Source organism: Melospiza georgiana, chromosome 3, assembly GCF_028018845.1.
Source record: "Melospiza georgiana isolate bMelGeo1 chromosome 3, bMelGeo1.pri, whole genome shotgun sequence".
Classification (NCBI taxonomy): domain Eukaryota; kingdom Metazoa; phylum Chordata; class Aves; order Passeriformes; family Passerellidae; genus Melospiza; species Melospiza georgiana.
In genome coordinates, this window is record NC_080432.1 from 42,965,925 (window position 1) to 42,991,945 (window position 26,021).

A 26,021-nucleotide genomic window follows, 5' to 3' on the forward strand; every position below is an offset into this window, starting at 1 on the left:
ATGGTGGCGGCGCGGCAGCAGCGGCGGCGGCGGCGCTGGGGGGTGCTGGTGCTGCTGGCGGCGTACGTAGGATACCTGGGGCTGGGCGCCGTCGTGCTGCAGGCGCTGGAGCGGCCGGCCGAGGTGCAGGCGGCCCAGAACCTCCTCCAGCAGCACTGGGAGCTGCTGGGCAACCACACCTGCCTGCAGGGGCCCGCCCTGCAGCGGCTCATCGAGGTGAGCCCGGGCGCGCCGGGAGCTCCGCGCCCGCTGGGGCTGCGGGGCAGCGCTGCCTTCCGCCCGCGGGGGAGCGGCACCAACCGCGCCTCCAGCCCCAGAGTAACTTTAACAAAGAACCAACAAAAACCAGCAAACTTTTTCCTTGTGTAAGTGTACGCGCGCTCATCCCGAAGGAGCCGCCCGCGGCGTGGGAGGTTTCCGTGGGCAGCCGCCTCGGGCGCGTCGCTCCGTGCCCGGGACGCGCCGGGCTCCGCACCCCGCGCTGCGGCCGCCGGTGCTCCCCGCTGATGGAGAGATGCTCTCGGTCTCCGCCGCCCTCCCACCAGCCGCGGCGTTCGCGGGTTTGGAGCGCCGCCGGATGACCGAAGGCAGGCGGTGGTGGAGTGTCCCGTTACGTGACAATTACCTGCGGTTAATTACAGGTGGTTTAGGTTTGCTCTTGCACTTCGGAAACTGTGACGTCTTGCAAGCGGTAAATTCTAATGGGAAGGCTTTGTCGTGGTAAATTTAGTTGGTGTGTATACGTCTGTCAGACTCTTTCCATCTTCTGCTTGTTTAAAGGGAAAGTCTTTATGTCTCTTAAGTTATCCTTAAAAATGCTTCTGACGATATTTGTAGGATGGTTGCAAAATGTAAAGCAACAACAAATGCAGTTTTACGAAAGTACAGATGGTTGAATTTTTATAATACAGATTCGAGCTAAGTGACTTAAGTGCGTTCTCTCTTTGCTCGCCTTTTGCCTGAAAAAGAAAAACCTGCAATATTGAAGTGTCTTGAGTACTTACCCAAACCCTTTGATTTCAGTAGGTGCTGATAGTTGAGTATGTACTTCTTGCTTTGAGGCTTTACTCATCTGCCTCAGATAGGTGCTGCCATCACAAAGAAAACCTGGGGTTGTTTGGTTTTGATGAGTTTTTGTTTGCTTGTAAAAGCAGTGTATGACGATGACTGAAACCATAGCAGCTGGTCACTGCAGTTCAAAGGCTCTAAAAGAGACTTGGAACTTGAATATATACTTTTTTTCTTTTCTCTTCATCAGAGAGGAAAATCCAAAAGCCACCAAATAGGATAATCATGGGTGTTTCAGCAAGGCTCTGGCAGACAAAAATTATGCTGATTCCTTATGTCATACTCTCGTCCCTTGGCTTTCTGAGTGGTATATTCTTTGTTGGCAGACAGTAGTACAGTGATCATATGCTATAAATTTGGGCCTTTGTAAGCTACTGAAGTACCCACTTTTATTACTTATGGCGTATGGTATGCTATCTGTGGAATTTTAACAGAGAGAAGTGAGAAATAGAGCAGAGAAGATCAGACTGGCATTTCATAAAGCTGAATCTTAGTTAAGCTTCATTCAGCACTGGTCCATTGTGTAGTGAGCACCTGGTATGACGCTTGCCCAGGGGTTGCAAGCCCTTGGTGAATGATGGTAATGAGGTGCTAGTAATGGAGAGAAGATAATCACAACTAAATAGGTAAAAATGTCATTCAGTCAGTTTGTTTTACTGCAGCATGACCTCTACGTGTTCTTGATACCCCGAGAATAGGAAAACCCCTCAAATCCCTTTAGACCAGAGGTTGTGACAATATGCCGTGTGCATACTTAATTGTGACTGAGCAAGCCCTTGATGGGAAAGTTACAAATAAGCTTTGTTTCTTTTTATGCAGTGTCCGTGTGTGCCTTCATGCTCTGAGAAGCCATACTCTGTTTGAATGGCTTTGTGTGTTATTTTGAATTACTTTAATGCTGAGAAATTAATCCTCAAAAATCCGCAGAACTGATGCTTGCCTATACTCTTTTCTAATTTCCTAGGCAGCAATCACTGGCATGCTCTAGGTATGCTCAAAACGAGATGTTTTTGTGTGCAGTAAATTGTTATTGCACATAGTTTATCAGGCAGTGTCATCACTGGCTCTTTTCAGATAAGAAACTTGTCTTCTAGATACACAGCTGATTAATTATTTGCTAATTAAGAAAGACATAAAGCATGTTTGTGAAAACTTAAAGCAGTGTGTGAATTTTAATTGCCTTGACATAACTGGGAACTCCTCATTGTTTTCTTATAGCTCTCAGATTCCAGATAATGCTAAACTCTGTTTGTTTTAAGTGTATATGGGCCAATATGAAATAAAATCCTAGTTTGCTGAGCAATGTACAAATGTAATTTTACAACCTGGTTATCACTTAGTTCCTAGTTACCAGCTGGGAGGGGAAATCCACTGTTCCAACCCTTGTGCAGATGGGGGAGCAACAGAGAGCCCCAGCTTTAAGGAGCTAGCAGGAGAGCATGGAGTGAGGATGGTTAGGAGGGAAGCAAAGCAAACAAACCATGCTGCAGTAGCTAGATGAGTGAATTATCATTCAGTAATTTCTATGACTTGGGTCCTTTCCAAGGAAGAAGCAGCCTTCTACTTGACAAAGGAGAGGACAGAAGGAGGTTAACATAGCAGACCAACAATAAAAACAACAGTGGAGGAGAATGTGTTAGGAAGCATGTGACATCTGTGGTAGTGGGCCTCTGCTTCTTGTAGCTGGATTTTGTTGGGGCTCTCTTGCCTGGAGGAATTGGCCAGCTCTTCCCCTGCAGGAGCAGTTCCACGTTTCCTGGGTAGTTAAAAGTAGCCCATGTGAATGCTTTACATGGAAGCAGATAAACAATGCATGGTCATGTGTTTATGCACACACAGAGGGCACAATGGAGGCACTGTGGCCACAAGTCTCTACAGTGCATCCAGTGATGTTTACTCGAGGAACGCATAAGTTTGACCTTGTTGACCCATGTAACCCCAGGCTATTGTTCTGCCGTTGTATACGGTCTGACTGCACGCGTGCTCAGCAGGAGCAAGACTGAGAGCAGGCCATCCCCATGAGCCACTAGGCGGCATGCAAAGAGGGCAATATCTGCCCTTTTGTTATCGTGATGGTGGTGATCTTTACATGCTGGAATTTCTGGATGTGAGGTCACATCAAATGTAGCCCTCAGTGGCAAGACTTGCAGAAGATGGCAGCAGATGCCATGGTAGAACAGTTGCAGGTGATACACTTTCAGTACAATGAAGAAAAGTAGCTGGACTCAGCTGGGGAGAAAAATATCTATGACCGGGCAAAAAATATGTTGGTTCTAGGTTCTGGAAGTGTCCAGAAAGTAGTGAGGCTGCACACAAAGAGGACACTTTGTATATGGGCATATTTCTTGGGGCTGAGACCCTTTCTGTCCTTTTGGGGTTGGGGACACCTAGACATGCTTTGATGTGAATCACTTCTAGTACAAAAAGTGCTTTACTGCATAGTGTGAGTGTATATGTAGCTCTAGTCCAGCTGAGCTGCCCTCCAAATTCACTCATTTTCCTGCATTATTTTCAATGTTTACAGGCACTCAGCTGCTGTACTTGCCAGTGTCTCTTTGATCAGATGATTGGCTGTAGGGTGTAGGGCCAAGCTTGGAACAGCACTTTTTGTGTGTTACCTATTACCATGGCATCCCTTTCATGCTATCCTTTTTTTTTTTTTTTTTTTTTTTTTTTGATAGAAACCTTTTGTGTTGTATATATATTTCCCTAGTACAGATGTTTCCTATACTTATTATGTTGTTCTGTTGGTTTTCTATTGTAGATATATAATGCTATTTAAATACAGTTTCTTTCATAAAATGAGAAAATGAAAGCTGAGCTAATTTTTTTTCTTATACCTAGAAAGATGTAAGGTTTAGTGAAAAGGGCCTAATGCTAAAGGGCAGGTTATAAACTAAATGGCTACAGGTGGATCTAGATACTCTTATCTCCAGAGTCAACAGCTAGAGGTACACAGAGAGTTTGAGTAGATGTTTACAAGAGCAATGAGATCCCATGTGACTGAAAGATCCTCATCAATACCTTGGCTTGTACTGACATTGAACCAGCAGAGAATTGTGACAGCTGTCAGGAAATAAAACCCTGCAAACACAGTTTACTAAAATAATCTTGCACTCAAATGATGCAACAGGAAGGGGTGAGCATCAGAGATCACCTGCCAGTGGTGAGGGCCTTTAAGGAACAGCACTGACTCCTGGTATTGTGGAGCTGTAATATCTATATGGAACCCAATTTGGTCACATTAGCTTGTCACAGGGTTGATCCTCTGTAATTATTTTTCCCAACTTTGTGCTTATCAAAATGTACTACTGCTTTGCTTAAGCTACAGCCAATTCATTATTCTTCCGACCTGTTGGTTAAAAGAGCTGTAGGTGCCTTACCAAGAATATGCATTCTGTGCTAATAATACCATCTTCTAGCATACAATTGACAGCAGTTGTTGAAGGTAAAATCATTATTCTGTAAGGCAGTAGGCTGGCACTATGTCATCAGACTTCTTGGAAGGTGATGAGAAGACATACTGATGACCTGTTTCTGGTTAGTTGGCTCAGCCCTAGGTCTTCTGGTAGTGTCCAGTACCTAGGTACAAAAAGAGAAAGGCAAGGGAAAAAGCACAGCAGCCTATTATATCATACCTCTGCCTAGAGAGATAGGTTCTTTTGATATTATCAAATTCCCAGTTACAGCTGGTCAGGCTTGGTGGGAAATAACAAGAGAGTGTAGCCAGCTGCATTTGAGTGGTGAGTGTCTCAATAATTTGCCCTACCAGAAGATTTGAGACCCACAACTAGCAGTGAATAGCTAAAGACTGGGGGTGTCTTCTAAAAAGAGAAATGGTAATTGTTGTCAGTTGTTTGAAGATGTGAGTTATTCTTATACATATTGTTTTTAATACTTTATCTTTTTTAATGCAGTTAAAAGAAAAACAACTAGGGAAAGAAATCTTCAGTTTTACAAGGATAATACAATGCAGCAGTTCTGTGTTCTGTAAATTATACAGGCAGCTTCTTTGAACTTCTTTCAACAGGCCCTGCCTATTTCTGTTGCAGCCCAGCTGTTGTCATTGGGGTTTGGGAAGTGACTGGAATTCAGCAACATTTTGTCTCATGAATCATGCCACAGGTTCTTCCTTGATATAAAAGCTTAATTTTCAGAAAAAGTACTAGTGGTTTACAGTAGCATTGGTTGCAGCATTACTGCACTAGGCTACATCTTTTGTTCCTCTCCTGTTGCTAAGTCTAGATGAAATCTAGAAACTGTAGTGCACATCCAGCTGTGAAGTAAAAGTGCTTTTGCTCTCAGGGTTCCTTTGGTATTGAGGAGCTAGTGCCAATTACATTGGCAAACATTGCTGGGGAGATGGGGGAGCAGTTACTTGATCTGCTCTGAGGTTGTTCAAGTGGCATAAAATTAAGGAAAAAAAAAACCCCAACACTATGAATTCAAAAGAAAACCCAGCTGGGTGTTTTGTTTGTTTGTTTTTTGGTGGGGGTTTTTTGTGCCAGTTCTTTCAGGCAGAATTCATATAAATTTCCTCTCCAGACAAAGACAAGGGATCAGAGCTCACGGCTGGGAGGAAAAGTGGGATCAATAATCTATTTGTCAATTATTTGGAAATGAATTGACCTTTGTCTTTGCAATCTGAGACCAAGGTTAATGTTAACCATTTTTTTCTCATTTACATCTGGTATCCTGTGAGGCATAAATGAATGTTTATATGCCAACATTACACAGAATTTCCAGTGCACAAAGTTTGTGAGTTGTTTTCTCATTAATCTAAATGGTAGTTTGGTGCCTTTTGAACACATTATTTTCCTCCTTTATATGTTGCAAAGGTGAGGAAATTGTCTGTAAGGAGGCAAGCCTTTTTCAGGAGTTCATGTACGCCCTGGAAAAGTTGATTTCTGTATATGAATATATAAACTTCAACTAAACTTAAGAATAAAGTTTCTTATACCAGTCCATTTTTGCCTTCTTTGAGAACTGCTTTCAAATACACTTAGTAAATACTCCTTTTGCCTTTAAAGGTATCTCAGGATTACTGTCACCTCTGGCCAGAATGCCACAGTTCAGAAGCAGGGGACAACAGCAGTGACAGGAGCCACAGTTTATAAAAAGGTCATTTTTTATGACTCTTTCCCTGATGTTTTCCTCCAGAAAAAAAAAAAAAAAAAAGTCATGAATTCTTATGGATATATTTGGTAGGGTCATAAGCTTTTGGGGCTTTGCTTTTGTCATTTTCACTTAACTTGCTCATCTTGGGGAGGGCAGGCAGATTAGAATCAGTCTGTTTAATCATTATATAAAGCTTATTTTTTGCTGTAAAGATTATGGGAGGAAAGAGAAGCATAGTGTTCTGAAGAAAGATTGTAAAGAACATAGTGCCTCAGTTTACATATACACATTCATTCATTCTCTACTGCTGACCTTAAATACCTTTTCTGAAAGCTGTATGCTGGTCATATGCTGTTGTGACTCAGTGCAGAGGCGAAAGACTGAATTTTTAGCTGGTGTCAATGAGGTCATATTAACTAATGGTCCTTCCTTTTGCAGCACTTGGTGATCAGAAGCTGTGCTGCAGCCACAGGCAGGTGGTGGGGGGCCCACATGTGGTGATAACTGTGGAGGAGAGGAAGTGTAAGCTGAGAAAGCTGGGAGTTGCCCAGAGCTGATAACACAGCAAACATGGTCAATGAGACTTACGGGTATGGCTGAAGGATAGAGTGGCTCTGCAGCCAATACAAAAGAACAAACCTACAGTTTTGGGGGAGGAAGATGCAATACTCAAACGTCAAGTGGAAATAAAAATGTAGTTGTTGGGGCTGGGTTTTGGTGGTTTGTTTTTTTTTTTTTGTTTTGGAGTTGGTTTCTTTTAGCTAGACAGTATGAACAGATCTTTTGAGTGTAATTCAAAATCTGTGGTTGAATTTTTGCTAGTATGACTACTGGTTGAATTTTTGCTGGTAATAACTACTTTGGGTTTATTGCTGCAAAGCTGAGTAGAACTGGTAAAACTCCAGTATAGGTGAGTCTTGCATTATCAGTCATCTGTAGAGGTGCAGCCCCAGAGCTGTGAAGGGTTAAAATTCAGGCTGTAGGAGTGATTTAATTTTTTTAGTTTCTTTTTTTGACTCTGATAAGGAAGCTGTGGTAACATTGTGTTTGGGTGTTCCTGCAGAAAGAACCAGCAACTGATAGGAAAGGACAGGGAAGGAAAGGAGTATTGCCATCCTAAAATAAGTGTGATAAGGGAGTCAACAGAAATCCACAGCTTCCTCACAGGGTTACCCCTTAGCTTGAATTCAAGCAGGGAGTTCCTTGCAGAAATATGCACAAAGCAGGCTTTTGTACTGGGATGTAATCTAACATAGAGCTTGTATTTGCAAGCATGAGTTTATGCCATTTCTAACTGAAACTTCAGAGCTTATACTTGAGAAAGGTGGAGCTGGAAGCTCAAGTTGACTCTTCTGAGGCATTTTTTTCTAACAAAGGTAACAGGATAGGCATCTACATTTTAAATAAACCTCTTTGAGTGGACGTCATGCTGGTGTTCTAATCACCAGCTATGGCAATATTAAGGAGCACCAAGCAAAGCCTACTTGATGAGAAAATGCAGCAGCCTGCAAATGAAGTTTCATTGGCCCATGAAGGTCTAAGAATTTAAAATCTCAATTTATAAATCCTGTAGGAGTTACAATAATTCCCACAAAACTTTTATCTGTAATTTAAAATTATGTAAGTATTGTCAGCTAAAGATGCAGTAGTCACTGCAAACTTTAAATTATTACCACTTTAGAGAGGGGGAAGTAAGTGCAGAGAAGTGAAACAATGGTTTTATGTTGTACAGCTTGTCTGTCAGTAGAAACCAAAGAACCGCTGCATTCTGGTTTTTCCTAGTATTTTACCCACCCACCTGTTTCCTTTCTGCTTTCTGAATTGCACATGACCTTTAAAGTTCCCAAAATATCAAGCCCAAGCTCTGCAACTTCAGTATTTTTTGTGTTGTTGTGGTATCGACTGAGGTCTTAGGTTAGACAGATAACTGCTTTTGAACACTGGATTTAAGATGCTGCTACTACTAGTGCCTTTTAATGCATTAGGTTTTGAGGCAAACACTGTGCAAATCTCCTAGTCCTCTATCCTAATCAGTGTACAAATCAGCCTAATTAAGAGAAAAAGGAAAACCCCTAGGATTTCACCTCAAAGCAATCATAAAGTAAAACAAAGGTTTTGGGTCTCAAAAAGGCTGGCTAAGGAAACTAAGCACTTATGCAACATATGTGATTCACTTTCTTTTCCCCTGATCCCACAGGCTAAAATATACTTCAAATTTACTTGCAAATCCATAGCAGAGACATATCAACACCTCTTCAATGGAAAAAGCAGGGAGAATTCAGCTGTTCTGCTAGAGTATTTATCAGCTGGGTTTTTTCCTGTGTTCTCTCTAAAATTATAAACCATTTTTAATTTTTCTTTGAAGAAGAGCTATAGCCTAAAGTCTAAAGAACAAGAGCAAAAGTCTAAAGGAATATAGTAAATTAGGGAGAATATTCACTGGTATCTCCCTGAATGCTCGGTCAGCCTTCAGGAGTTTGCAATCCAATGACTTCCTGTGCCAGAAGTAATTTCTGTGCATTAATAGCCATCAATGGATTTCTCTTTCATGAATCTGCCCCCATGGGCACATCTGCAGGAAGGCAAGCTCCATTAGTTCTACAATTCTCAGAAGAGTCAATCTTTAGTTTTCTGTCATCATTGTTGCTATGTCAAAGGTTGATTCTAGACAGTATAATAAAACATTTTTTACTTTAGGAAAACAAAGACTGTATCCTTATCTCCAACCACTGTGAATCTTCCCTTTTAAGGGTGGTAATAGGTAGCTTTTCCTTCCTAACAGTAATGAGCTTGACATTTTTTCTGGGAGTGTTGTTTTATTTAAGTGGCTTTGATTTGCATGAATATTCAGTGCTCCCCATTGGGCTGGCTTCAACAGGTGGGTGGGCCTAGTGGTTAATGATGTTCTCTGGTTATTTGATAACAAGATGTAACAAATAAATGCTTAGAGACTTGTTGCTGAAAGGGCTTGGAGACCTCAGCAAGCACACCAAGTGCCTCACAAAGTACCAGGAACAGAAAACAGCTGGCATGCTGCAAGCTCAGGGCCCGCTCTTTGCCAGTGAGTCACGGTTCCGTGGTACTTCCATCCCACTGACAGCAGTGCAGGTCACTGTGCATTTAGGGCAGGTGCTGTGCCCTGTCTTCAGAGCCTCAAGACACATCCTGCACTTCCTGGCAGTAGCATCACTGCCTGGGGAAGGTCTACAGTGACCCTGGGATTCTGAGTTGTTACGAGTCACTGCAAAGCTGGCTCACAACTGCTCAGCCTCTTGCTTCTAATCCAAGCAAAACAGAAGTGCTGCAAAAATGTGAAATTAAACATTTAATGACTTGGTTACTGCTGCTTGCTTCTCATGATGTCTTTTGCAGGCTCTTTGTTTCTCTTTTCTGCATGAAGGTTTTTCCATTTCTATGGGCCAATTGTGCTGCAGGTCCTTGCAATCCTCTCTGGTTCTTAAGTGTTTTTGGCTTTAAAAACTTAATGTTGAGTGTAGTATTATCTAATGCTGAGCTTGTATCAGCAAGACATCAGGCAGGAGAATGGACAACGAGCATGCTGCATGTTTGAATTTTTCAAGTATCCCTGATCCAGCTGATAATAAATTATCCAAGAACTGGACTGTTGCTGTTCCAGCAGGTATATATGTGTTCAAGACTAACAACTGCAGAGATCACAGTTTACAGAAGGAAATTTGGAATAAAATATCAAGCTTTTTTATTTCAAATTTAACTACTGGTTTCTGGAGGGGGAGGAAGGTAGGTCATCTGTATAATTTTCCAGCGTCTCTCTTGCCATTTAACTTACTTTGGGAGTTATTTTATGTTCATGCACACTGATTCCTGTCTAGGCCATTGTCTGCAGAGTTTCTTACACTTCTTAAACCAAAGGTCAAATATTGTCAGCCTACACCCCATGTAACCTGACAAACTTCAATGCAGACACCAGACCTGGAAGAAGAACAATGAGTGGGGGAATTACACACAATTGTTCAAAACAAATCCTTCTGAAGGCTTTTGAGGCAACCTTTTCTCTCTCTTTTGGTTTTTTTATTTTGGTTTTTTTTTTTTTTTTTTTTTCCAGGGGTAGTTGCATGGAAAAGGGAAGCAGGGCTTGGTTCTTTTATGTCACTAATGCTATATACAAAATCTTTTTTTTTAGTTGCCCCACTCAACATTACAGCAACAAATCACAGAAGGAAGCAAAATGCAATAAAACATGTGTGGTCCTTAGCCATTCTCAGAGCACAGGGTCTCTGCTCTGTCTCATAATTTAGAATTTAATAGATTATAGCATGACTCTGAGGGGTTTAAGTTGCCTTCAGTTATGAGTAAATCAAGATATTGCTGAGAATGCATTATCAAACAGTGTTTATTGCTTAGAAAAATGTGTTGATTTCTGAGCTGCTCCTTCATCTTAGTGTGAGAATTAGTAGCTACAGAGAAAAGAGAGGATGATCCTTTTAGTTAAGCTGCTGCTTGGGACCCTGGAAACAGTTTTTAATTCACAGCCTTGTATAATATATAAATAATGTAAATTATGTAGAGCACGTTACATCAGTAAAATGGGGCAAAGCTTCCTCACTTTGCAGGTTTGATGTGCCAGTTTGTTTGGTGGATGTATAAACTACAATTCCTTTGCAAAACCAAAACCTGATCAAAATCTGAGTGTGATTCCTTTTATTATCAGTGGTGAAAGTTTTATCAGCAGTCTTTTTTGTTAGGATGGGGACAGTACTATTTAGTATCTGCATGTCTTTTTCAGAGATGATGAATTTTATGTGTTCTTGGTTATACTTTGCATTCAAAGATAATTTACTGTGAAGTGTGAAATGTTTAGTGTTCATGCTGTGAATAATGTTGTTTTGGACACAACTATCATTGATTTTGTTGGCATGGGAAGGTATAGTCAGATGTGGGCACTGTTAAGACATCTCATATCTTATTTTGTCATAACTCTGCGCACTTCAGCTAGTGACTTCTAAGTCTTTCCCAGGAGGATTGAACAGAATTGGGCATAATGCTAATCTGATGTGTTCTTTCCCATTTGTAGTCCCAATGTGGGGACATATTGGCCAACCTGAGTAGTCTCAGTCTCCTATAACACACCAGATGCATTCCTCTCCAGTCCAGGGGGCTTCCCTGCAAGGGATCTGTGTCATTTACACATGCAGGTATATTTGTTCCTCAGGGACTTCTGCCATTGGAATATCCCATCTGGAAGCATTTCATTTTTCTAATGAATTTGCCATAAGGCAGTCTTAATTATTGTCTGTCTAGGCCTTCTCTAGTTAGATCTTACCCTCCAATCTCTTCCACATTTATCTATATAATCTACCATGTGCATGTGCAATTTTATTGTATTGCTGTAGGTGCCCTTTTCTTAGAAGCAATATGCTGGCTTTGGCTTTTCTGACCTTGCAGCCCTTTGGTCTCTAAGGCACAAGAGATCCTCTACTAAAAGGGAAACAACAGAATCCGAAGTGGTTGTAGTTTGGGATTTTACCAGCCAGACATGGAAATGCCAGTCACATGAACTTGCCTTAAAGGGGTTTGTGGGATCTCATGTTATTGTCTCTTTGCAGGGTATCATCCAAGCCTACAAGAGTGGCATAACCCTCCAGGGAAACACCACTAGCCTGGGCAGGTGGGACTACAGTGGGTCTTTCTTCTTCTCCATATCTGCAATAACAACCATAGGTAAGAGTTCCCTGCTTACAGGGCCGCCTCATAGGTGGGACAAGAGTGGGAATGAGGGCCTGTACTCATCTGCTGCTCCAGCACTGTGTGGGTCCCTGGAGCTTGCAGTAGGGAAGCACCCATGACCCCAGCCCTAGGAGTGCTTTGTCAGTGCCTTGTCAGTGATCTCTAACTGATCAGACACAGGCATAATTAGCTCAGGACATATTCCTGCTAAGTTACATGGCTTCTGGGGCCTGAACGTCATGGTGCTGCACTGCCTGGACTTTCCCAAGTCTTGTCCCACTCTGAGAGGTCTGAAGTGAATTGTGCATTGAAAGGGCTTTTACTACCACAAGGACAGGAATGATTTTGGAAAACTTTTTATGCTGGCTATTGCATCTCCAGAGACTGTATTTATGAATTATTCCTCCTTATTGCTGCCTGTATTAGATGAGGACCTGCTTGTTCAAGTGGAAGTTAAATAACTGAATAAACATCACAATTCAGTTGACTCATGTTTCAGCAAATGGGTAATGCAAAGCCACGAAGAAATGGTGGAAATCAGTAGAGGGAGGGAAAGTGGAAAAAATAAAATGTACTGGGTACAGAGCTAGTTAAGGCAGATGCTGTTAATTATTGTCAGTTTGTGTCCCCTGTCCCCAAAACCATTAATAACTTGCCCTGATGTCTTTTTCTTATGGTATGACCCAGTATTAAAAAAAACATAGAGGGGAGAGCATGTGGAGAGATGGTTATTGAGTATCAAAAATCCCTCCTGGGTTTCTTGATTTGTCAGCTGTCTTGGATTTTAAGAACATTTTTAAATCAAGATTTTTCTTTTTGTACCCAAATGGAACCTTCTTTTGATTTCTGATTGTTTTTGAAGCTGCATTGGCTCCAGAACACTGAGCCCCCAGGCATGAGCTCAAAGAGAGGGTTTGTGGGTTTTCTGTGGGGGTGGAGGCGAGTGGGTGGTGGTGTGTCATCTTGCTGTGACTCAGTACATCTTTCTGCCCTGCTCCTTTGCACATTGTTCTGGTTGGGAACACACTTTCAGTGTGCTGCGCTGCCAGGCAAGGGTTGCACCAGATGATGGCAGTGGAGGCTCATCAGACAGGATTGCTCAGGCTCTGGGTTTCCAGCAGAGCCTGGTCAGTTCCTTCCCGCCTTTGGTACAAAGCAGCATCTGCTCAGAGCTGCTTTGCGTGCCTCAGTAGTGAATCCTGATGAGTTCCTAAGCCATCAGAGTGACTGTTTCACCATGGCCAATTTAAGTTAATGATATTCAGGCAGAATCAAATTTATCGTGTTAAAATATAAGGGGATGTTGGCAGAGACCTAGACTAAGCATTTCTGCTCTTCTATACTAAGAGTAGCTGCTAAACTACTCTTCCCACCCCAACCCCCTGCCCCCACTCCTCTCTTTTTGTAACTCCTTGCCCTGATGGCTGTAGGGGAGGAGGACAGGACAGGGCATGACACAACTGAGTTGGTAACAGAGGCAATTGGAAATTGAAAAGAACCAAATCTTGCAGCTCTTTATCTCATGATTTTAAAGCTGGTGCTATGACTCTAGAGACTTGTTAATGATTTTCAATTGCAGATATGAGAATGCAATACGAACCACTTCTATGCAGAAAACTTCAGAGCACTGGACCCTTCACTCTGCTTTTTCAAGTGAAATTGTTAGTTGCATGCAGATTAGTGTCATAACACTCTGTTGATATGTTGTAGAAGAGAAAACTACAAATGGTTTCACAGAGCCCTACCTGAGTCTGTTATCATAATCTCTCTTTATGCAAATTCTTAAGGTAGTTGAGGGGTTCAGCCTCGATGAGGATACCACAGTGTGACTGGGAAGGATAATTGATTATGTCAAGAAAAGAGACAAACTTCTTTCCAAAGAACTCAATGAAGTTCAAAGGGGTGAGTCACAATAGGAAACTTCATGTGTAAGGTGTGGCAATGAGATAAATGACAATTGAGAAGGCTTCTGGAGATTTTGTAGAGGTTTTAGTGTTCTTACATGGCAAGGAAGGGTTTATCTCAGGCTGTGATTATGGAGCCAATGAAAGCAGGTCCATCTGCACAAGATTAGCCTATAGGACTTAAAACCCAAGGCATTCTGGCAAATGAGTTCAGGAAGGGTAGAGTTAAGACGATAATGCAGAAGAAAGAGTCTCAGGAATTTAGGAGTACTATATAAAGATTTGAAGAATATGGATGAACCTCTCTTCCATGTGTTCTAGCTGCTGCAAGTCCTTTGGCCTGTTTGTCTCTTCCACATTTTTTCTTTGTAATTAATGCTATCTATGCCTTGGTGGCTTCTTATGCAAAATAACAACTTTGTGACTCTTGTCCTGTTCTCAAACAGCACTGTCAAAACCACTATCACTTTTACCTTAATCGTTTTCCTTTGAGATGCTCTTTCTGTTCTGCCAGCTTCTGTGTTCTACTTTAGGTGCTTTAACCCCCCCTCAGAAGGCTAGGTCCATTTCTCAAGTCCTTACCCCAGAGCACTTTCTCACTGGGATACAGGAGGGGATGTTACCTTCTTTCCCCATTAACACCAGCTGAGGGGTATTAGCTTCTTTCCCCATTTACAAGGTTTAAATCCCCGTGTCTCCTGTTGCAGCATCTTCTGCAATGTATCCTTCTTGCAGTTAAATGAGAGCCTCATCTATTTTCACTACTAGTGATTAGAAGCAGCATGTGAACTTCGCTTAAAAACAAAGCACGTTCTGACCTGCAGGCTGGACATAGTTGGTGCCTCAATTGCACATGTTTAAAGAACAGATATGGATGAACTAAGATCTCTTGTTTAAAGAAGTCCCCCAAATCATGAGATTGCCTCATGGCCAATCTCATTATTTGAATGGAACTGCATTTATAACTTTGGGACGGGCAGCCCTGGCCACCTGCTGATTCTTTCACCCCCCCTTCTCTACTTTCCTCGTTGCTGTCCTTGACATATCATATCATGCCAGATTTGATGTTATCTCATTTTCTGCAGATTTTTCCATAGGAACCCTTTCTCCAATGCCTTGAGGGGTCATCCTCAGAGTTCCTGTAGAGCTGTAGTAGTAAACATGATTAAAGAAAGAAAAGCTGACTTGCTGCTGGGTTTATCTCTTGGACTTCTTTATCCCTTGCCGACACAAAGTCTCTCCTTTCTGTGTTTACTCTCCTCCTACTTAGTTTGGACTAACAGGACAGAGGTCAAAGCAAGTTCAGAGTGGGGCACAAGATCAAAGTTCCTGAAGTCAAACGACCACAGGGTGGTGTAATTTCAGAGAAGGTGCTAGGGAAAGGCCCTTTCTGTAATCAGTGATGAGGCTGAGCCTAAGAGTAGAAGGAGTATTGTCCTCTCTAGCCTGAATGTCCCACCTAATATAGAATGGATGGATGCCATTGCCTAGTGCTGTATTGCCATTTTCTGATAGCACAACCACCAAAATTCAGTTGTGTGAATTTCAAGGGTCCTTTTTTAGATATAAAATGGGACAAGTAAACCATCTCACCATGAAGAAGGGAAGTTCCTGTTCTTTCCTTCTCTAGTTAGCACAGCACATAGCTCCTAAAAGCAGTATCCCAAAGGACTGGGAGATAACAACAGAGGCACGGATCAGGCTATTCAGTGAGTGATGGTATTAACCACCCTGTTACAGACATTTAGTAGTTGCCCCAGAGGATTCCAGTGCAGGGAATAAAACAATAGCAAGTTCAGGGCTGTGAAATTCTGGTAGGGTAAAGCTTTGGGCAGCAAGAGTTTTGTGAAAACTCTGGCCTTCTGCAGTGCTGCCCAGTGTCTGGTGGAGTTCCTGAAAAATGGTCAGGTTCCTCCCATTGCTGGCTGACAGTCTGTTGGGGAATTCAGTTAAACTAACTTCATGTCTCAAAGTGGTTACTTGGGACGACTTTCATATTTGAATCCTCTGTGAACCTCAGGATCCTCTTGCGTAGGGGAGTTCTCAGCTGAAAATCTGCCACTGTTGATGTGTTGATCTTTTCCCTGCCCTGTGGCAGCTGGCAGAGTTTCTCTATAGAGAGTTTCTCTTGGCCACTCAGGATGTGGCACAGTGGTCCATGGGAGGTCACTGTGGGTCTGGGGACAGCCACTCACAGCAGCATCCTCTGAGCTATCTCTTGAGCATTGGAAATGGGATCTGCTTTCCTGACTGCATGCTATCTCACCCAGCTGAGCCTAAGCCCACTGTACAGCTTTCAGTGTATGCACAGCATGAGTCAAAGACTGCAGTACTCATCTGAAGCATTTTTTCACTCATTGGAGGAGTGTGCAACCAAATTTTGTTCTCATCTGGAACTTCATAGGGCTAAAACTCTTAATAACTTCCCTGGTTCAACCTGCCAGGGTCCCAACGAGCTTCCCCATATGAGCCACAGTTCCTGAAATTCTGCCACCATTAGCTTTAAAATCAAATTTTTAACATTTTTTGTTTGTTATAACCATAAAACTGAGAAGCCAATGCCAGCAATGTGGCTGCTTGGGGATTGTGTCCTGTTTCTGTCCCACATGTACAGGCTCCATGCCTGTAGCATCCTCCCTGGATGGATGAATTGGGAATACCTGACTTCCCATGCCAGCTGTCCTCAGCTGTGTGCAGCTGATAAGTGTTCTTGAACTTAGTGCAGACTTGGTGGATACAATGTGAAATCTCACAAGAAGGTTGAGAAGCCAGCATGTTAATATGTTTTATATAGTTATGGAGACATTCAAGGCAGGAGGCAGGATAGGAACCCCTGACCTGCTGATGTTCAGGTGAATGTAGGTGGTACCAAATGAGCTCTGAAAATCCTAATGCTTGTAAGATCATAAGATAATTCAGGCTTCCTGGTACCTGAGGAGATCTCCAGTGCAACTGTCTGTTAAAGCAGCCAGCTATGAGGTCAGAGCAGGCTAGTGAGTGCTTTGTCAGGGTCACCTTCCAGCTAAGCTGGGGCTATGCTCACATTTTAAGGAACCAGACAAACGTTACCATAAGGCTGTGTGAGTGATCAGAAGGTGTGTTTGTGGTTGTTCCAATTTGAAGTACCCAAAGATATCTTTTCCATCTAAAGTGAATTTTCTTTTTTTTTTTCCTTCAATGAAACGTTTGAATTTTTCATGGAAAAAACCTTTCATTTCTGCTGGATTAAAACATCCAGATCACTTGTAAAGACCACAAGGGAAAGAAATTTTAGATTTCCTGAAAAGTGTTAGAGGAGGAGCTACTGGTGGGAGGAGCTGGATGGTTGAAGGATTTAATTTCCTTCAGTGCCTGGGAAAATAGGAATATGGCTCACTGAGTATCACCCCAACTGCCAAGCAAGAAGTTTTACTGAGTATTTAAATGTGTAGTGAAAAATAAAATAATTCTGGTATTGGCACCCCTCAGTGAACTGCACAGTGGATACCTGGCCCCCATCTTAGATGAATTCCTGATTATTCAAAGCAAAATATTGTCAACAAGAGCAATATGTAAATTTTGGATTAGACCCATGTCTGTAGGAAATGATGGCTTGTATACTTTCAGGTAGGAGAAAAGATGTAATAAAACAAGAAGTGTTGCTTCTCTAACCATAGCTTTATCAGTGGTTTTAGCACTCAAACACATTTTTTTGGGGAGATTTGGTTTAATGCTAACCCTGGATTATTCTGCAGATGAATTTTTTTTTTCAGATGTTTTTCAGCCTATGATAGACACATATTGTTCTAAGCACTTTTTGATGAAAATGCTCTTATATCTGGACAGTAAGAACAAATCTTTCATTGTGGGTAGCAGGAAGTTGCAGCTGCCTCAGTTAACTGAGGGCATTGCAAGTACTGTCTTGTGAATGAAAAGATCTTTCACTAATAAGTCTTATCTTCTTAAGAAGTCTACAGAGATTCTGAATCCCTCATGGGCAGGAATGTAATGGGAAAGTAGGGGAAAAATCCTGAATTACTTAATACATGTAACAAAAGCACATGAGTTAAAGCACATGGCTATGAGCATTTAGAAATAAAACCATTCTTGTTTCCTCCAAAGAAGCTTAACTTACATTACACCTTATTTTAAAACAAGAGGAGCTATACATGCACTTAATCCAGCTGCTTCAGTGGAAACACACATTTTTGTCTTTGCAGATTTTAGTGATCATTTCTCAGTGTCTCTTTGCTCAGACATGCACCTGTGACATCCCAGCAGCAGCTCATGAGGGATGTGACAACTGGCAGTGCAGTCTTAATTTCTGAATCTCGTTCAGATCTTCTAATATCTAGCTCACAATGATTTAAGACACCAGCTAATACTGAAGAGAGGAAGTCCCATTTTCCCATTCCTGCTTAAGTTTTATAACAGTTAAGGTTTATATACAATTAGGTTGGCATTTCTTTGTCTAGTACAAGAACAAGTGGATGTAACCAGACAGGAGTAAATTTCTGGCCATTTTGCATGATCTAAAGTCTCCTGTGCTATTTGATTATACTTCATATCCTATATAAAAGCTGGTGGGACATGGTTTTTTTGGCATGTGTACAGCAACTGTGTACCAAGTCTTCAGAAAATTGTCTCAAGTTGCTGAATCCAAGGGAGGAGGGACCAGAGAAATCAAATGCAAAGCATGTCTGGTGTTTGGAGGGCTGAGTTTACTGGGCACATTAGACCTTCCTACATCATTCAATTTGCCATTCTAAATTAATTGTAACATACAAGTTAAGTTTAGGTGCCATCCAGCACTATGTGGCATCCCCACAATTCTGAATGCTGCTGTGCTTCGCACAGTGGCCAGAGAACATGGGCCTTTCTTCTTTCATGTTTTTCTGCAGAGAAACTTAGAAATCTGTGGTTAAAAGAACTGCCCAAGACATTCCAGAGTCTTTCAAAACTTGATATAGAAGGAAAAGAAAGGGGAAGGGCTGGGGGAAACCACCTTGGGAATAACTGACCATAAATGATTGTGACTCATCTTCAGCCTCCAGCCCTACAGTAAATGCCCCCCAGCACTTTCTCCAGGGCCAGGTCAGGCCACAAAACACCCTAATCCCATAAGAGAAAAATTGGAACTAATCCACAGAAATGTCACAGCCAGTATGAAATGCATCACACCAGACACATATTTCTATAATTCACTTAGAAGGGGTCATCTACCAGATGTTCTTGCCTACATGTCTCATTTACCACACTTGTTAGTCTAGAAATGGTGAAAGATGGCAGAAATTAGCAATCATTGAGGAAAAGTGCATTAGCATTGCTAAGAAGGAGTAGCACTGTCATGAAGTCTTAATTTAGCCACTTTTTTTGGACTGTACTTCAAAACATCTAGTTACATAAGAGCACCCATTCTTTCTGGGGGATGCTCTCCCCCTTCCCAGAGACAGGCTCCTGGGGCTCCATTGGAGGTGGATTGTGTGCCTAAAATTATTGAAGGGGCTGTCCTCTGTGTAATCAAATTTGGGATTTGTGGGGGTGCATTCTTAGGAATAGTTTGCCCCCAGACCATTTTCTGGGTGTAGTTTGCTGACAGTCATGCACAACTAACTGCAGAGTTGGCCATGGTGAGAGATTTTTGTCAGCAAAAACTTGGCCTGTGTAGATATCCCCAGCTCATAGCTGCACACATTTCTACATTGTTGGTCAGTGGCTTATTGCATCTGGCATGTGACAGAGGTTAGTGAAGAAATGGGACTCTGGAGTTAACCACAGATGTTTGCACTCTCACTTATCTGGGATACAGAGCCCAGCCCTGGGGCCTCTCCCTGCTGGGCGCTGCTCACTTGCCCTGAGGCTACAGCACCCAGAGGCAGGGTAGCAAGGCAGCAGTGCAGGGAGCACCTCTGTGCTTGCTGTGCCCCTGGCTGGGCGGTGCTGGGAGGGGATAGCGTTATTTGTGGTGAAAAGATAATATCCTCTGTGGACATACAACAATCTCTAATAAGCAGAGGTGATTTTGGAATCTAGTCAAGGCCATAGGTCTCTGACTGGCTAACGCAGTGTTGAAATGCTTGTGGTGTGCTAGTTCTCTGTCTTTGAAAGCATCCTGTGAAGTATACCCTAGTTAAATCTTTCTTGTGGCAGAAGACACTGGAAATTACAAGTGCAAGTCTGCAAATTCATGGGGCATTTTAAAAAGAACATATGTGGAATGAAAACAAGTGATTTTGAAGCCAGAACAATCTGGGGATACAAGCAAGGCTGTGATTGCAAGGCAGGACCTTTTATTCGATCACTTCCTATGATTAGAAGAAAGAGGAAAAATTTAAAACTCCTTTTTCTGTAGGTCAAAAATTGAAGTATTTTACATAGGTTAAATGTAATTTCTCTGGATATATTGACTCTAGACAATAATTTTGACAATTTAAGATGTATTTGGTACTTGTGGTGCAAAAGAATACACGCCAAGAGGCACTGTTAAGTTCACTAGTCCTGTGGGACAAAGGTAGAAAAGGGTGGTTGTTATAATTAAAACACTATTGTTGTGATTCAGAGACCATCTGACAGCAATGCAGGATCATGTACCAGTAAAGCCCATGCCAACAATGCTTACAGAAATTGAACTAAACGGAAGGTTTGCATTTACGTCAGATCCCAGCCAGGGCAGTGGGCAGGGGAGAGGAAATTGACTGGTAAATGGAAAAGGAACTAAGCAAAATTGGCAGCAAAAGAAATGTTATTTTCTAGCCCACGAGAGGATATGACAAACAATGGATGTAACTTACAGTTATTTATAAAAAAGGTCCTTTTGGAGCAGTGACCTTCTCACCTAACTTCTGTGGGTGATGGAGGTTCACCCCTCCAGGGGGAAGGGGTGTAAGCAGAGACTATTTTAGATTTAAGGCTTCATTAAAGCATTTCATCAAATCCCTTGTCTAGGCTATGGGAACCTGAGCCCCAGCACTGCAGTTGGTCGAATCTTCAGCATCGTGTTTGCACTTTTTGGGATCCCCTTGAACCTTGTACTCCTGAATGAAATTGGGCACCTAATGCTGCTTGGGGTTCAGCATTGTGCCTCTCGCCTAGAGGAGGTGTTTCACTGGCAGGTAAGCAGTATGGGCCAGCATACCTCAAACTAAAAAAAGACATTGTCTGGTATTTGAGATCCTATGACTAACAAGGAGAGCCTGGCTGACTATTTGACCAAAAAGGCAATAATACTCAGGAATAACTGGAAGCAAATAAATTTAGTCTATGACAGCCCTATGAGGTGTCAGATAAGGTTGTTTATTAATTGAGGGAAATTCTGTGATGAATGACTTCCCCTACAGCAACAGAAGTGATAAAGCATGTGAGCAATGCACAGTCCTAGACTATCTAGTCTGTTTGTCATCAGTTTTAGTTAGAATTGCATAAGTTACATGGGAGCATTTGTGGAACAGGCTTTAAACTGGCATGAATTTAGGACTTATGAAGGTGATGCCCAATTTGTGTTGGCTCAGTGTCAATGTTTAACCTCAGCTGACATCTAAGCACCATGCAGTTACTCACCCCTTCCCAGGGGTCTGGTGAAGAGAATCCAGAAGAGTAAAAAATTCATGGGTTGAGGTAAAGACAGTTTAATAAGTAAAGCAAAAGTTGTGCACACAAGCAAAACAAAAAAAGGAATTTGTTCACCACTTTCCATCAGCAGGCAGGTGTTCAGCCATTCCCAGGAAAGCAGGACTCCATCGTGCATAACACTTACTTGGGAAGACAAACTCCATCACTCTGAACAGTCCCTGCTTCCTCCTTCCCCCAGCTCTATATGCTGAACATGGTGCTGTATGGTGTGGAATATCCCTTTGGTCACTTGGGCTCAGCTGTTCTGGCTGTGTCCCCTCCCAAATTCCCGTGTACCCCCAGCCCACTCAGTGGAGGGGAGGGATGAGAAGCAGAGAAAGCCTTCACACTGTGCAGGGCACTACTCAGCAACAATAAGAACATTCTGTATTACCAACAGTGTTTTCAACAAAAAGTTAAAGCACAACCTCCTACTAACTGCTCTGAAGAAAATAACCATCCCAGCTGAAGCCAGCACACATGCAGGACAGACACACCATTTGTTATAATGGAATTCAATGAATGTTTGGATGTTTTTGTGGAGTCCATCATCATATCATCATCATCTCTAACTGGAAAACAAGTTGGACTTTCCTTGCTTCCCTTCTTGTGACAATCTTTTTTTTTTTTTTTTTCCTTCCTCTTTTACCAGAATAAAGCTTCCTTCCTGATGAAGACCTGTGCACTGGTAACTGGCTTGTTATTGTTCCTCCTGCTACCTCCCTTGTTATTCTCTGACAAAGAAGGCTGGTCTTATGAAGAAGGCTTCTACTATTCCTTCATTACCCTCAGCACTATAGGGTTTGGAGACTATGTGATTGGTGAGTTGTTCACATTTCATTGCTGAGCAGCAAATCCATGGCACACAAAGTTCCCCACGTGGCAGTTTGGCACCTGTAGCAATCCCCAGACCTGATGATCAGTATGTTGTGGTGTGCATTTGGCAGGTGGGAAAAGACATAATTTCTGCCATAGCAATGCCACCTGAGGAAGAACAAAGGCATTGTTTCCCAGTCAGTAAGTGGCACTGAAGTGGCCTGTCCCTTGAATGTCTGCACCACCAGGCAGGAATGCCATGGTTCAATCACAGTGGTTGCTGAGGGCACTCTTATCACACTCCAGTGCCACTCTGCCTCTTCATTAACAGACAGGGACTGTTTCTTCTGTCAAAACCCTAGGTGATTACTTTCTAAAAGGCAACTTAAATCACTTAGGTATAGGCTGTCAGGCACTAGGCACTACTTAGCTTTGGATGCCAAAACCCTTTGCCAGAGGAAATGGGATTGGATCCACACCCACTGCATTTGCTGAAACACAGGACACGCCTCTTTGATAAAGACTTTCTCATTAAAAACAAATTGATTATAGAAACACATGCACTCTTGAATTCCTGAGAGACAGATTTGCTATTCCTATTACAGATTTGCTATTTTCTTTTCTTCATAGCACTCCCTTGATGCTTAGACAACTTAGTGGCATTACCTTAGGACTTGTCTGTAATGCATCAAAGTTATGATTAGAGCTTGTCTAGGCACATGTAAATAAGTTAGGAATAAAGTTAGCCTTGGTAAGGGTAGCCAGATGGGGCTTGACAAAAGCTGGGTCAGCTCAGCATTTTCCTATACTGATTTTACATGCTGAACTCTGCTACAATAGCTTTACTTCTCTCAGTTTCTGGTAATACATTTGGTATTCCTTCCTCTTCCAGGTGTGCCTTCACCTGTGTAGTACCTTTGTAACTGGAATACTGCCATAGAGGCACTAGGTTTGTATGAGAATAATTGAATGTCAGTTGTGGTGTAGAGAGGCTAAACAATTCTGCCTTACAATTCTGTATGAGTGGTTTATGCCTCAAAAATGAGGTTCAAGTGACCTTCACACTGTTTCCTCACTAGTGTGATACAGAGCTGGGAGGAATAAATGACCTGTGGGGAAGCGTCTCTGCAGAAAAGGATCTGGCAGTCCTGATGGGCACCAAGCTGTCCATGATCCTGCAGAGAGTGCCTCTGTGGCCATGAAGACTGGTGATAATTTCAAATTGTCTTCTAAGGTTTGGTTGTTCTTAGAGGCTTTGGGACTTCTCAGGCCTCTTTTCTCCTGCTCTCAGAGACTCTTGCTTATATCTGGTTTAACAAGATACATATAGTGGTGCATAACACCTGCTTACCTCTCTGCCTGCAGGGACCTCTGTTACATGCTAATAGAGTATTTTGGTGCTGAGTGATAAGCAGAGAAACTAAACTATGCTTGAATGCAAATAATTTCACTTTGACATGGATGTAATTTGGGATTTGGTTTTTTTTCTCAAGAGTGTTATTTGAATTCCTAAGGAGTACTTAGGCTGTTGCTGACACATGATGAAACATACTTACAGCATCAGTTCACATGCTAAGTGGATGGCATACTTTTGTTTTGTGTAGAAATCACTAATATCCCATGATATTTCAACTGTCTTTCCTTTACATGTAATGTCTCCTTTGAGGCACTCTTGATCCAATGTAGAAATGTTTTGGGTGGTTCTGTTGTAGGGATGAACCCAGATCGCACCTATCCCAGCTGGTACAAGAATGTAATCTCTCTATGGATCCTCTTTGGGATGGCCTGGCTAGCACTGGTTATCAAATTTTGCATCAACATTCTAGAGAGCTCCAGTTACTTCTGTCAATGCAACAAGAAGAACACGGAGATGGCTGAAGATTTAATGGATGGTAACAAAAATAGCATGACTGGACTTCAGAATGTGGAGATCTGCTGTGACAAAGACACAAAAATGAAAGCACCAGTTGAGTCTCACTCTTACACAGCTCCTACAGAAGCCCTGTAGGGAAGAAAAATGTTCTCTGTGTTCTGCAGGTTTTAGTGCACCCAAGATGAGCCATTTAGAAATGTGTATGTGGAGCTGCTCTGACCTTGGAATGGGGTGAAGGTTTGCTATTGAGCTTGAAATGCTTTTATTTTGAATTGAGCAATGACAGAATGTTTTAGTTCCAGCACCACCAAGTACTACCAACAGGACTCTTAGCCAAAAGTAGATTTATGGAAATATTACCTGCCCTCCCACCTCAGTCTATGAGGTAATCTTTGACATCCCAGAGCAACACTAGCTGTTGTGCATTTCTTTGCATGATTCTTGCAGTCTCTAGTTATACCTATATAAAAGCAAGTGCCATTTAATGCAGGAAACAAACAGCATATTGCCAAAAGAAATGAAAAGCACTGTTTAAAGCTATCTGGCAGTCATGGCAGATGTGCACCATCACCTATGTACTTATGCTTAAGAAAGGTAACAAGGTTTTGCTCTCTGATCGTTCAAATGGGGATGGCAATGAGGAAGAGCTCGTAGAGGTGCCTGATAGAAACAGATCATTCAATTTTTTAAAAAGTAATTTCTACGTCAGAAGTCTGCTTACAGAAAGAGACTGGGAATGCTATTCCTTACTTCAGAACTTATGTGGATTCATTCTTGGAAGTATTTTGCAGACCAAATGTCATCAGCTTAATGCGACAGTTCATTTAGATGAATTTGTATTTTGTCACATCTTGGAAGTCAGAAAAGGAGGACTAGAAGCAATTTTAAAAGTCAGTGGTTCCAACATTTTCCTATCACCAATATTAACAAATTCAGTCTAGAAACAGACTGAATTTTCTTCAGCTATGATCAAGAGATGCTATTGTGATGAACTTCTCATGTCGTTAATGATTAGTGTACTGTACCTGTTCTATCTAACATCTTATATATAATAACAACTCTTTGATCTGTGGAATGACATGCTTGTTTGGCTTTTGTGTCAGTCATGAAGCAGAACTTGGTTGCGTCTTTTTAGTTCCATTAAATTCTCAAAAATCTTTTTAAATATTATGCCATTTATAAGGGCACAACAGAGTCTAACTCCTGGTGCTGTTTGTATTCCGTTATCTGTTCTTCTCATTTTGTTACTCCTGTTGTGCTATTTGCATCCTAAGCATTAACTTTGAAAACTTCACCATGGCAGCAAACCAGAATGAAGCATTTGATTGAGCCTTCAGCTTTTGCAATGAACTAAGGTCCCATGGGGTTGTAAGAGAAAAGACTGAAAACAGAGTCTGCTGGAGTACGGGATTGAGGAATTAGAAATATTCATTGCTATATTCACAGAAATGGAGTGAGTGAAAAGTGTGCAGTCTTCAGGAACAAAAGTTCTGAAACATATATTGTGAAAAAAGTGTTTCCAGAAGAGGTCAGTCTTGAGTATTGATATCTGGTGGAACTGATTACAGGAAAAAATGCAGCAAAAGGATCAGCTGAATGAAATTCAGTCTGCTGACCTTTTTCTAATTGCATAGTACTAAATGTTCTCTCAAATACTGTTTGAAGGGGCAGCAGATATCAGGAAGAGGGAGACAGTGGACCTCTTGGATCATACTGATACAAAATAAATACATTTCAAATTTTTGAACATTGTGTAATTTTTTTAATAGCCTTTAGCATAAACTTTTCTGTTCCATGTTTCATCATTCTTGTTTTCACTGATGGATACACAATGTAGATTTTATTGGCCTACCTGAAGAAGAAAGTGTATTTCTTGAAACATGAGTAAATTACAATTGACTTCACAAAATGTGATACCCTTTAATGCATATCCTTTGCACCCTTTTTCA

General features: G+C 41.9%; 1 protein-coding gene across 1 annotated transcript; it reads left to right on the forward strand.

Annotated features, from left to right (window-relative positions):
* On the forward strand, positions 1-25,791 carry LOC131081479 (potassium channel subfamily K member 17-like). The gene is made up of 5 exons (XM_058020628.1): positions 1-216; positions 11,772-11,886; positions 20,721-20,887; positions 22,036-22,204; positions 23,912-25,791. The coding sequence occupies exons 1-5, from the start codon at positions 1-3 to the stop codon at positions 24,205-24,207; spliced, it is 963 nt and encodes a 320-aa protein (XP_057876611.1). The 3' UTR covers positions 24,208-25,791.
* Positions 25,792-26,021: the final 230 nt, after the last annotated feature.

Bases quoted from the DNA above. Each gene is read 5' to 3' on its own strand.
- LOC131081479 (XM_058020628.1), top strand. From the start codon at position 1: ATGGTGGCGGCGCGGCAGCAGCGGCGGCGGCGGCGCTGGGGGGTGCTG. The intron at 217-11,771 runs GTGAGCCCGGGC...GTCTCTTTGCAG, and splicing joins CCCTGCAGCGGCTCATCGAG to GGTATCATCCAAGCCTACAA. The intron at 20,888-22,035 runs GTAAGCAGTATG...CTCTTTTACCAG, and splicing joins AGGAGGTGTTTCACTGGCAG to AATAAAGCTTCCTTCCTGAT.